The sequence below is a fragment of the Mus pahari genome, chromosome 11 (genome assembly GCF_900095145.1).
Source record: "Mus pahari chromosome 11, PAHARI_EIJ_v1.1, whole genome shotgun sequence".
NCBI classification, from domain to species: Eukaryota; Metazoa; Chordata; class Mammalia; order Rodentia; family Muridae; genus Mus; species Mus pahari.
In genome coordinates this window covers 23123542-23136063 of record NC_034600.1, presented here as the reverse complement: position 1 = coordinate 23136063, position 12522 = coordinate 23123542, and the positions used below count along the sequence as shown (strand labels likewise).

Below are 12522 nucleotides of genomic sequence, written 5' to 3'. Positions count from 1 at the left end.
CACACACACACACACACACACAAGTATATGTAAAACATTTTTAATGAATTAAACTGAACAGGACCACTTCTATTATCCTATTTATTATCCTATTAGTTTCAAGGTTTATTGCAATTCACACTAATTCAGGATGACAAAGCCATTTGGCACTCTGCTTATTTATTGCACATTTCTTCTAAGCTAGAAAAATTGTACTCATTTTCCTCAGGCACAGTCATTTCTCACCAACATCTAAGGTACATGAGTCATAATGATGAAGTCCCTTTCCCTTCTGCATCTGTGGGATTGATTAACTCTAGGTTCTGTAGGATACCAACATCTAAGGATGCTCAATTTTCTTGATATGTTTGCATACAAACTGGGCACAGCTCCTGCATCCTTAAAATCAGCATCTTTAGATCACTGACAGCACTTGAAATAATGATTAAAGTAACACTACCGGCTGCTTCATCATTGCTAGACTATATTGTTTAGGGATTAATGGCAAGAAAAAAAAACTGGATGTTTATAGAGATGAAATTTCCCTTCAGTATTTCTCATCCAGTTTACTGAAACATGGATATTGAATCTAGAGATACAGGGCATCTGTTGTTTGTGCCACACCTTCCGCTTTAATTATTTTTGTATATAAACTGGCCTGGGCAAATTCTATTGTAGCTTAGCTTTTGTCTAAAATGGTGCCTTGTTGTGTCATTCAAAGTCCTAAATAGAAGTGAGATAAAAGCTGAAAACTGGCTGAGGTAGAGTGGATAAAAACTGATTCTTTGTTATGACATGATCTCTCTCTCTCTCTCTCTCTCTCTCTCTCTCTCTCTCCATATATATAAAGAAAATGAGGGAACGTGGCCCGTTGTTACACAAGTGGCCAACACCATCTTTCTCTCACTTCCTGTGCTTGCTATTCGAGTGGCATCCTCATTGTATGTCAGGGACACTGGAGAGAAGGAAGTTATTAGAGTAGTTGGAAAGGTAATTGAAGGAAATAAAAGATCTTTCCTTCCTCTCTCTGGCTATTTTCAGCCTCTTACCACAAAACCCTTTCTTGATTACCCCATGCTAGAATTCAGAGCTTGATAAGAAAATAAATGTTAACCTCCACCCCGTCTTCTATTGAGAAGTGAATTTGAAACAGTGGGCTGAGGGGAAGGCCAGGGTCACGTAGTGGGAGTGGGTGGGTAGGGGAGCAGGGGCAGGGTGGGGGGTATAGGGAACTTTCAGGATAGCCTTTGAAATGTAAATAAAGAAAATAAAAAAAATTGATCCAAAATAAAAAAGAAAGAAAGAAAAGAAACAACTTGGTAGAAACTAGAATCACTTGGAAAGTGGGCCTCTGCTTATACCTGTAAGGATTAGCTTGATTAATTGATGAAGGAAGACTTGTTTTTTTTTTTTTAATTTTTTTATTAGATATTTTCTCTATTTACATTTCAAATGCTATTCTGAAAGTTCCTTGTACCCTCCCCCCGCCCTACTCCCCTACCCACCAACTCCCACTTCTTGGCTCTGGCCTTCCCCTGTGCTGGGTCATATAAAGTTTGCAAGACCAAGGGGCCTCTCTTCCCAATGATGGCTGACTAGGCCATCTTCTGCTACATATGCAGCTAGAGACTCGAGCTCAGGGGGTACTGGTTAGTTCATATTGTTGTTCCACCTATAGGGTTGCAGACCCCTTCAGCTCCTTGGGTACTTTCTCTAGCTTCTCCATTGGGGGCCCTGTGTTCCATGGAATACCTGTTTTAATCATGAACAGGACAGTTATCTCTGCAGAGGAGCTTGGATTGTAAGCAATGGCAGAATCGGGGAGGGAGGGAGGGAGGGAGGGAGGGAGGGAGGGAAGGAAGGAGGGAGGTGAACACTCACCCACATTCATCCTTTGTCTGTGCCCTGAGTATGGATGCAACAGAACCATCCACTGTCTTCAAGCTCTTGATGTCTTGACCTCGCTGACCATCGGGGACTGTATCGTGGACTGTGAGCCAGAATAAACCTTTCTCCAGAGAGATGCTTTTATCAGAGTGTTTTAACTTAGTCCAGTTTATAATAAGTATTTAATATGTGAGACTCTGAGGCATCCATTCTGTGAAGACCTCAGGATATATGTTGAATGCAACTTCTTGTTATTCTTGACAAGTCAAAAGATAGGCTGGTTTGTGTTAAACTCTCTTTTAATCAAAGGGCAAAGGACATTATCGTTATCATCCTTATTGGCATCAAAAAAAAATTAAATTATCTTACAGTATGGTCATCTTTGATTTTTGCCATTGTTTTCTTCTTGGTCTTATGCTATAAGTAATCTTATTTTTTTTCTTCAAAATACCTCACTTTGCCTTTCCACAGTTCACCTCCTAGAAAGCACAGATCATTTCATTTATCAATTCAGAATGTTGTTCTAGTGACCCCAATGGGATCTCTGCTCCCCCAACCCCTTTACAATGAGAAGTGTATCCCCAATGTCAGGGAATGCCTAGAGGCACTCGGTGGCTTCCCATCAGCCTTCGGGATATAAGTCCAGGTTCAAGATTCTCTTCCCCATTGCCTGACTCCAGCCGCCTCCTGCTGTTCCTGTGCTCATCTTCAGTATGAATTGTGCACAGCGTCACCAACACACATCGCCACCAGGCCCTGGGAACTCCTGTCATCGTGTTTTAGGTCCAAGAGTATTCTAACCTACAGCAGTTTTTCTCACTGGTGGAAACACCTTCAAAACCGAGCCTATACTATGCTGCTGTTTCAGGACTTGGGGACAGGGTGTTCCCACCTTCTGATGGCCCAAGATTTATGGGAATGGGATGTGTAGCAGCATTTATTCTACCCCTGAAGAGGAGTGACCTGAGAGGTGAGGCCTGTGTTTGAACTCAGCTCCGCAGAAGGAAGCCACCTCTGGACCATATTCTCTGGAGTCCAGCACAGGGTGTTCATTTGGATTTGAAGGTGCTTCTAATATCAGCATTATATGATATTTTCTCAGAGAAGCTATTTTTCCTCTCTGACTTGGACTAGGAATCACTAGAATTCTGGCAATTTATGAATTCTGTGGGGTTTTTGTGTGTGTGTATATCTTTGAGTTGGTGCCCAATAACCCTGTTACTTTGAGGGTTTCTTATAGCAAGTGTTTAGACATGAAGCCTGTATTGTGGTTTCACTCTGGGCTTTATCTCATTGTGTTCTGCATTTTATACAAATCTGTTCTGTCCTGGCTTATCTTGACTTGTCTTCTGTATTTTTAGCATCAACCTTGTAGGTATCATGTGGAGCCTAAATTTACCTATAAACACATATAAGCAAATTGATAGCTAAATGAGCATTTATGTGAAGAAACCTAACTCAAAGTTATTTCCAATGTTTAAGGAAATGCATACAGGAAAACTTCATTTTCTCCGGCGTGGATCCCTTGTTCCTGGTATCTTAAATAATGACATAAGATTTGAGGAAAATCACCTTTGGAAGAAAAACAAACATGAAAATGGCTTATAGATGAACTGGACCAGTCACTGATCTTATCTCTTATACACATCTTTGTTCTTTCACCTGGCCTTGGGACTCAGGCTAGGACATGAAATTAAGGCTTGTCTGAGGTCATGTTGTAATGGCATTCTCTACACCATTTAATTGCTGTCATGAACTTTGTGTGGTATCACTGTAACTAGAAGCAAAAGAATTGATTTTAAAATTTGTGTACTTCTCATTTTTAGTTAGTTCTCCGAAAGGAATATTTATTATTCAGAATGAATTCTTCTTTAATGCCAAGTAATTTCAAAAGAAGGTTTTAAATCAATAGGGCATATACACACATAAAATGGGGAATTAACCAAAGCTCCCGAGTTCTCTTACAAAACAGAAAAAGTGGTTAAGTGTGCAGACACATAAGACATCACACTCTGCCCCCTCACCAACCCAAGGTGGTGCCAACAGAAACTGCCAGACAAACTGGTAAAATGTGGGAATTTATTGGCAAAAAGGCACCTGAGACGTGGGCACACAGCTTGCTAGTGAGAGCGATGATTTCCATCCAAAATGCCATTTACAATCTGGCTACTCCACATTGCCCATGGTGGCAGAAATGAGCATAGCTGGGGCAGAAGTTACAAGCCTCCCAGATAGTGTTTGTAAGTGACACAGAACTGTGACTGAGTGACATCGTGACTCAGAATTCTAGGAAACCGAGGAGCTGGGGGAAGAGTGCTTGCCCAGTGTGTGCAAGGTCCTGAGTTTGATTCCTCAGCTACATAAAATAATAATAATAATCATCATCATCATCACCATTATCATCATCACCACTCTGGGAAAATACAGCTTTTCTAGCTATCTACTGGTATTTGTTATGCATTTAGCTGATACAGCTTGATTATGTTCATAGTGTTGAATTAGCTTATCAACATGTAGCATCTATCTGCTCTTCTCTCTCTCTCTCTCTCTCTCTCTCTCTCTCTCTCTCTCTNTGTGTGTGTGTGTGTGTGTGTGTGTATGAATGTGTGTGTGTAAAACAAACAGATGAGGAATCAAGTTGACTTTTGGAATCTATGACTTGTCCACTTTTCACATGGGTCTTAATTACCTTTTACAATTTTATTATTTTACAGTGTGTGGACAATATACGATGTAATGGATTGATGACTATAGTCTTCGAGGAGAATTCCAAAGTCACTGTGCCACATATGATTAAGTAAGTGCAGAAATGCTCTACCTTCCATTTTCATCAAGATCAGATCAGCAGGGGATAAGAAGCTTTGAACAGAATATTGTCAATAGGATTCGCCTCCTCTGGAGAGCATACATCGTGCCAGAGTGAAGTAATTCATGTTAAATCCCTGTAACTAACAATAACTGATATCAAATGCCTTTTTAGATTCACATCACATGGGCAGCTAGCATTGAGATTTGTTTTCATGCTATTAACATATACCCTCATTCAGGACACAAATCCAGTCAAGATGTTCAAGTCAATACTAAAAACTGCTCAAGGTCGGGGGTTAGATGACAGTGTGGCTGAGTTATTGGCATCGTCCCAGTGAGTATGAATCCTCTCATTCAGATTTGGCTGTAGAGCCAGGTTCAGACATTGACCACACCTGATGAGCATCATGGCATGAATGTGGCATTATCTGCTCACTGCATGTGTCTGGCTTTGCTCAGAGGCCATTGCTCAGGCTGCCATCTTGTCCATTCTTCCACAAAGCAAGTCTGCAGCTTACCTGGATCACTAGGAGGCCATAGTTAGAATGAGGAATTATACCAACAGCTACCAACTAGGCTTGTCAGAGCCCTCTGTGTCAAGTCTTGAGCCTGCGTATTTTTTCATTTTCAAACTTAGAAAGTGGGGAAGAAATTATCTTTCATTCTCATTTTATGTCTGGTTATTTTTGTTCCACATTGTTTTCGTGCTTTAAATGTATGTGAATGGGTATTCGTCTGTATGTATGTCTGTACATCATATGCATGCAGTGCACTTGGAGGCCAGAAGAAGACATCAGCTCCCCTGGGACTGCAGTTGAGGCAGTTATGAACCGCCATGTGGAGGCTGGAAATTGAACCTAGGTCCTCTGGAAGAGCATCGGTGCTCTTAACCACTGAGCCATCTCCCCAGTTCCCTGCATCCCACAGTTTTAGAGTAGACTGTCTTCTTTAAAAACAACTTGGCTATAACATTTTTTTAAGTTATTTGAAAATAAGAACGTTTCTTTCATGCTTTCCTGTGTGGATATTTTCAGGTCTGAGCTGTCTGTCATGCTGACACAAACTGCAACCTTACCTATGGGCGCAAGCCTCAGAGTCATGTTTGCATAGTCCCTGTGTACAGGAGCGTCACATGAAGGCAGAGAACACAATACCAGGAAAATATTACAATGAAATTTAAAAATAGCCTCCTACATTTTAGTCAATTTTTAAATATTTTGGGAGAGCTGTTTTTTAAACTCTAGAGCAAAGATTCTGTTTGGATTTAATTAAATCCTAGATTTTTAACTTGTAAATTTCTTTTTGAATTAATTAAAATACCTGAATATTCAGAACCAGAATGGAATATTAGGTCAGGTTTAAGTTATGTTTTAATTTTTGAATAGGATGTTCTTATTAATTTTTTATGTGAGAATTCTGACTTCACATACAATATGTATTTGAGATTCCATGTTGCTTTAGAATCATAATGGTAAGTCAGGCACTGTTGGTAGGTTCAAAGCCTGTAGAACCCAAGGCAAGGTTGTGTGTCTGACCCTTGTGGCTGATGCCACACACATTTACTGTTCCCTACCATGACAAGGTACCTGCCCATTCTCATTTGCATAACCACTTTCACACAGACCAAATGTTTTTGCCTTTGAATTCCCAGAAGTGGCACGGTAATGAGAGAACTGTTGGCCAGCCACACTTCCACACCTCACTTGCTATTGTCCTAAGGCACCAAGAAGGTTCATAATTTATCCATTCGCCAGCCTCACTGGTTCTCTTCAGTCAGGAAAGTACAGCTTAAGGGCTGTAATTCTGTTTCCCTGTGCATCTGTCTCCATGGCTACCAGCCGCTGGAAGAGGAAAACATCCTAACACAGCTACATCTTCTTGCTGGTGTGACATCATAAATACTTGCTTCCTTTTGAAACTCGTCAATTATAATAGGCGATTTGGCTTTGATCTCTCAAGACCGCGTTTTTATGTGTTTACCATAAAGGAGCTGCTATGGCAGCTATTATTGGAGGTTTAAGTAAACACACTGTGGCTTTCTTGTGAGTCCCTCAGGAAACCATGGGAGAGCCTGTTGTTGTAATAAAAGAAAATTAAGTAATTTGATAATATTTAATTTCTTTTCTTAAAAATGAAAATGCGGTTGTGAATTTGAAGGACAGCTCTGTAATTAGTTTAACTTAATCTCATGCTGGCTGTAACACATTTTTTTCCTCCTAGTGTTTTGAACAAACTAATTATAGTGAAAATGATGCAAAGCTCAAAACTGGTTAGAATGCAAAATAGCGACAGCCATTGCATGAAAACTGTCCTTTAGATGGTAGACTGAGGCTTCCTTCCTTTTAATAATACCTGACATTTACATTTTTTTGAAAATGGAGATTCTGATGGAAAAAGTGAAAGAAAAAATGACTAATTTATTCAACCATTTCATGACAGACTGATTAATTCATAAAACTTACTCGGGTCTTTTGATAAATGAGTCAGAAAGCTGCTGTTGGTTGGGGATCATGCAGTAAATAGATGAAAGAGCTGTGTAACTTTTTAAAAAAAAAACTCCAAAGACCCACTAGTATATTTCCAAAATCAATAATTCGAATAAAGTTAACAAGGTACCCTTGGCCAGGCCCTTTGCAGGGAAGGCTGGCCATTTGAAATGCTCTTTCATGGTGCAGGCGAATTGTTCCTTCCTACACTACATATGCCTTGTGCTAGAGCAAGCAGAGAATGCTATTGACTCCTGCTCATCTAAGGAAAATAAATATATGATTGAAAATTCTTCAAAGCCTTAAAAGGCCTAGGCAGGGAGCTCTCATAACAACACCGTCTGATTCTTAGCAAGAAATTGGCTCTCAAAAAACTGCATGGGCCCTGTTTTGATATCCTTTAACAAAGTAGTGAACCCTACACACATCCTGTAACAAAGCAGTGAGAGCCAGCATTGCCAATGTCCTATTCCGATGCTAACCTGAAGAGGAACAGAACTGGGAAGGAAGCGAAGGCTGAAACATTCCAGTGGCCCTCTTAGCAAGGCCACCAGTGAACAGCCTCATGCGAAGTCAGGGCCAGCAGACTATGAAGGATTTGCAGAACTATGAAGTAGAGTTTTTCACATGCTGCCAGTATTAGGTGGTATTCACAGGACTATTAGACAGTATTTTTTTTTTTAAGAATTCATTTTTTGTATTGCAGAATATTGAAAACAGAATGCAAATTTAGCATGCTAATTTGTGAGTTAAATTATATTAAAATTTTAAGTATATTAACCCAGAAAGACTAAAATAATCAATTATGCATTCAATTCAAGAAGTTAGGAAAAACATGAGAGGGCCCAGCAAGCTGGCACTGTGGAGAAAGGTATGTGCAGCTCAGTGGCCTGGGCATGACCCCTGGGACCCACACAGTGGAAAGAGGGAGCTGATTCCTGCAAGCTGTCCTCTGACTTCCACATGTGTCTCCCCACATACGTAAATATGTAAATTAAATAAAATGTATAATAAAATGCATAATAGATATAATATATAACATGATATATAATAAATATACTATATAATGAAGTAAATACATAAATAAAAGGAAAAATTAAAAGTTAAGTAAAATAAAAGGAAAAAATGTTAAAAAGGATGAGGAGTTAAATGTTAGAAAATACTGAAAGGGCATAATAAGTTAAGAATAGATAGTAACACATTATAATATCACAATAATACTGGTATTACATATTTTTAATATAATGTATCCTAATATTTTACACAGCACGAATGGTCACCTTTTTTTCCTCCATACACTAGGGCTTGTCACTACTCTGTTTTAAGCACACTACTGAAATTCTGCTTTAAGTGCATGAGAAATCTTTGACGTTGATATCGCCTAATAAAACACGATTGAATTAGAGCAAGAAGGAATCCACTCACCAAAATCACATGTCATCACAGCCCCTATAATTCATTCTAGCCTCCCTAAATTAGAACGTCCTGGTGGCACATAGTGTTCCCAAACGCGTCTGTGGCATGTCGTTCACCTGAACATCGCTCTGTCATCTGTGGACGACACCGGAAGCCTCATTTGAGTGTGTGTTTACAAACGCTGCGGCACTCGGTGGCTCAGGCGGAAGCTTAGCCAGCTCTGCTCACAAGCTCCTGCTTTGCATGTAGGTCTGATGCCCGTCTTCACAAAGACGACACTGACATCTGTTTCAGTAAAACACTCAATTCCTGCAAAGTGCCCCAGATCCGCTACGCCAGCGTGGAGCGTCTCTTGGAGCGGTTGACGGACTTGCGGTTTCTGAGCATCGATTTCCTCAACACCTTCCTGCACACCTACCGCATTTTCACCACAGCCACCGTAGTGCTGGCAAAGCTCTCAGACATCTACAAGAGGCCTTTCACCTCCATTCCTGTCAGGTACTCCTGCTTTGTGGATATCAGTCTCTGAGAGCGAGCAGCTCCTAAGCTATTGGCTGACCTTTGACCTTACTTTATCAGCAGAGTTGTTAAGTTAAAGGTCTTGAAGTCGCCAACTGACCTGAAGTTGCTCCATGAATATTTGGAAGCTGGTTCATTTATTTTAACATTGTCACCATCATTACTAATTGCTGTTATTATTACCATTATTATTACTGGCAAACATGCTCTTCAGTGCTAATATACCTGTGGATCATCTGAGGAAAGGGATATGTTGTTGACTCAGTAGCAAGACTCCCCACCCCTCTAAGATGGAATGCTACTGGCCTTTACTTTAAAGACTTCACCACGCCTTAGTGGCAAGGGACCAGACAGTCTGGACAGTGTCTGTGTTTTCCTAGCAAGGACACGAGGAGCACTTGTAGCATATAGATTAAGGAAAATCCAGCAGTAGCAGTTCAGTGGGATCAAGACCATCAGATGTAGAAAAGCTGAGAGTGTGTTCCTGCATGCTATCTGAGTCTTGTCTTCATTTGTCTACGATCTGTTAATCTGCTCTTCTTTTTAGGTCATTAGAGTTATTTTTTGCCACAAGCCAGAACAACAGAGAACATTTGGTAGATGGAAAATCCCCACGTCTCTGTCGCAAGTTCTCTTCCCCACCTCCTCTGGCTGTGTCCAGAACATCCTCCCCAGTGAGGGCCAGAAAGCTGTCTTTGACATCTTCCTTGAACTCAAGGATCGGAGCCTTGGACCTGACTAATTCCTCATCTTCCAGTAGTTCCACCACCACCACCCACAGCCCCGCTGCCTCCCCGCCACCGCACACTGGTAAAGTACCACTGGGTTTTAACAAGGGGTCTCTCTGTTCCAGAGCAAAGTCAGGGGTCAAAGAAGAGGATGAAGATGGGCCCCATGGGAATCTGAATAGATGGCCCAGATGAAGTATTCAGAGTGTGTTCTCCAGCATACTGACATGATCACATCCCACACTTGTGGCTGCCTGTTCCCCTAACATTCCTTCTGAAATCCCAGCTACTTGTTTTTAAAGCTGTTTTCTTATGTTTACATAGAAAGTCGGATGCATACAATGCCTGTTCAATAGAGCATCCTTGCAGATTCTTGCCCTGGAGCAGCCAGTAGCTGTTAGTTTTCCTCATTCTCTATAGTCAAGGCTAGTTGCAGTTAGTCATCAACAGAGGACTGGTAGGAGATTAGATTACTGGGAAATTTGTGGTTTTGGCTAAGGATGACTGGCTAATGAGTCTACCAGGATAGTTTATCTAAAAGATAAGCCTTGAATGCTCTTGTCCAATCACTTGGATTCACAGTTTTCTTCATCTCCATTGGCTGCGTAAAAGTTATGGGGGAGGAGCTGTGTCAGGCTATGTTAAAGGTATAGTGAGCCAAATCAAAGCAGAAACTTAATTTTTTATGATTCCGCCAAATTTTGTTAACTTTACGGTGGGGTTTTACTTTATAACCCAGGCTTTTCTTCTCAAACTTATAGCTATGCTTATGCCTCAAACTTTCTAAGAGCTAGAACTGTAGGCATGAGTCCACCATGTATGGCTCTAAAATGGTTTTAGAGTGTGAATTATCACATGGCTTTGAATGCATACAGAATGAAGTACATTTCTCCTTCCAAGGTCAGCAGATCCTCCAAGTCATTTTCTGAGTCTCTCTCCAGAGCATGCTCTTTATACTCTCTCATCTACTAGGCTGCAGCTTTGTGGTAAATATTAAATAAAGGACTGGCAGGCTACCACTGGCAACCTGCGGACCACACAGCTCCAGCTGCATGAGCTCAACTCAGCTGTTTCTCTGGGCCAGAAGTCCCAAGCCCCTTGAAAGATTGCTGCCACACCAGCCCCACACAGTGACCATCCACCCAAAGTCAGCCACCTCAACACCCATTTACTTGGTAGACACAAAAGTCTAGAAGCTTAGAATTAACCAATCATATTTATGTATCAATAAATTCTCAATTCACAAGATGCCAGTACAATAATTTCAGAACCAATTGACAATGATAAAAGCTTTATCACAATTACTCTAACCTTATGATATAACTACCCGTGGCTATCTAAAGCCACGTTGGGTCAAGTTCTTCCTCCTGTCCATCCTCCTTCATTGAGGGTCAATGTTATGAGGTGGAGAATCATCTCCGGAGATGCTTCTGAGCAGTGTGTAGACTGAGTTAAATGATGTGGGAATACCATACAAACTGTGGGCTGGGGTACCAGACTGAATAAAAAGGAGCATGGTAGCTGAGCACCAGCAACCATCTCTCTCTGCTTCTTGGCTGTGAACACAGAGTGATGGACTCCAACACATTCCTACAGTTACAACTTCCCTAGTACCATGGGCTGAACCCAAAACCATGAACTAAAATAAACTCTCCCTTCCCTGGGTTGCTTTTCACAGGTATTTGGTGCACTTGCATAGTCAACCTCAGGGTTGTGGCCCATGGAGCTCTAAAGGCAGTCTCTTGTATTTAAAACCCAGTGTTATTGTGAAGAATACAAGCAAGTTTCATAGCTGCATTAGCAAAGAGCTTTCCCCCTTTTATATAACTGAGTTACTTATTGATGATAGCATAAAAATCAAGCAATAAGTCAGACAGCACTAAGGTATCAGGGGAGGGCGCCACCCAGTTGGAGGGCCAGACTGTTGCTTTTCTGCTTGCTTGAAGCTTCTATGTGCTGTCTCCCCCAGATCACTTAAATAAGCTTGCTGGGTGAAGTGTTTAATGGAATTTTAACTGGAGTGGTTGTCATCATCCAAAGTGGCAGCTTTTTTTTTTTAAAAGAAATTCTTTAAATTGACAAATGAGTGATTCAGGAGGAGGAAGGGCGAAGATAATTAAAAAGTCATTAAAACAACAGGCTTTGCAAAATCATGGTGAATTCTTGGAAGTAATGAGGCAAAGTCTAGGTGACATGTAACTGGGGCTCTATCCAACACCAGCATTTGAGCATCCCTGTTGTAGGAAATATTTAAAAAGAACAACCAAGTTCTCCAACTACTGCCAGGCACCGGTGGACCACATGGCTGCAGCCAGGTGATCTCAACTCGGTGGTCTGTCTAGGCTGCAACTCTCTTGGTGGGTCACTGCCACACCAGCCCCACCCAACAACTGTCCACCCTTCTGTCAGCTGCCACAACACCCAGTAACCTAGTAAAGTAGAACTCTTGATCAGTATAATTAACAAGTCAGATTTATGTATCAATAAATTCTCAATTCTAAGGCTGATTGACCTTCAATACCAGCATAAATAATAGAAAGCCAACACTCACGTGGAAACTGAACAACACTCTTCTCAATAATAACTTGGTCAAGGATGAAATAAAGAAAGAAATTAAAGACTTTTTAGAGTTTAATGAAAATGAAGACACAACATACCCAAACTTATGGGATACACTGAAGCCAGTCTTAAGAGGAAAA

At 40.9% G+C, this 12522-nt stretch overlaps 1 protein-coding gene across 2 annotated transcripts in view; it reads left to right on the top strand.

Moving 5' to 3' along the window:
- Rasgrf2 (Ras protein specific guanine nucleotide releasing factor 2) overlaps nucleotides 1-12522 on the top strand; it is a 224423-nt gene that overhangs the window by 111650 nt on the left and 100251 nt on the right. For both annotated transcript variants that reach the window (XM_021208621.2, XM_029544116.1), the window contains exons 13-15: nucleotides 4581-4663; nucleotides 8826-9074; nucleotides 9643-9905. In XM_021208621.2, coding sequence (XP_021064280.1) covers nucleotides 4581-4663; nucleotides 8826-9074; nucleotides 9643-9905 — 595 coding nt within the window. The remainder of the gene's footprint in view (nucleotides 1-4580; nucleotides 4664-8825; nucleotides 9075-9642; nucleotides 9906-12522) is intronic.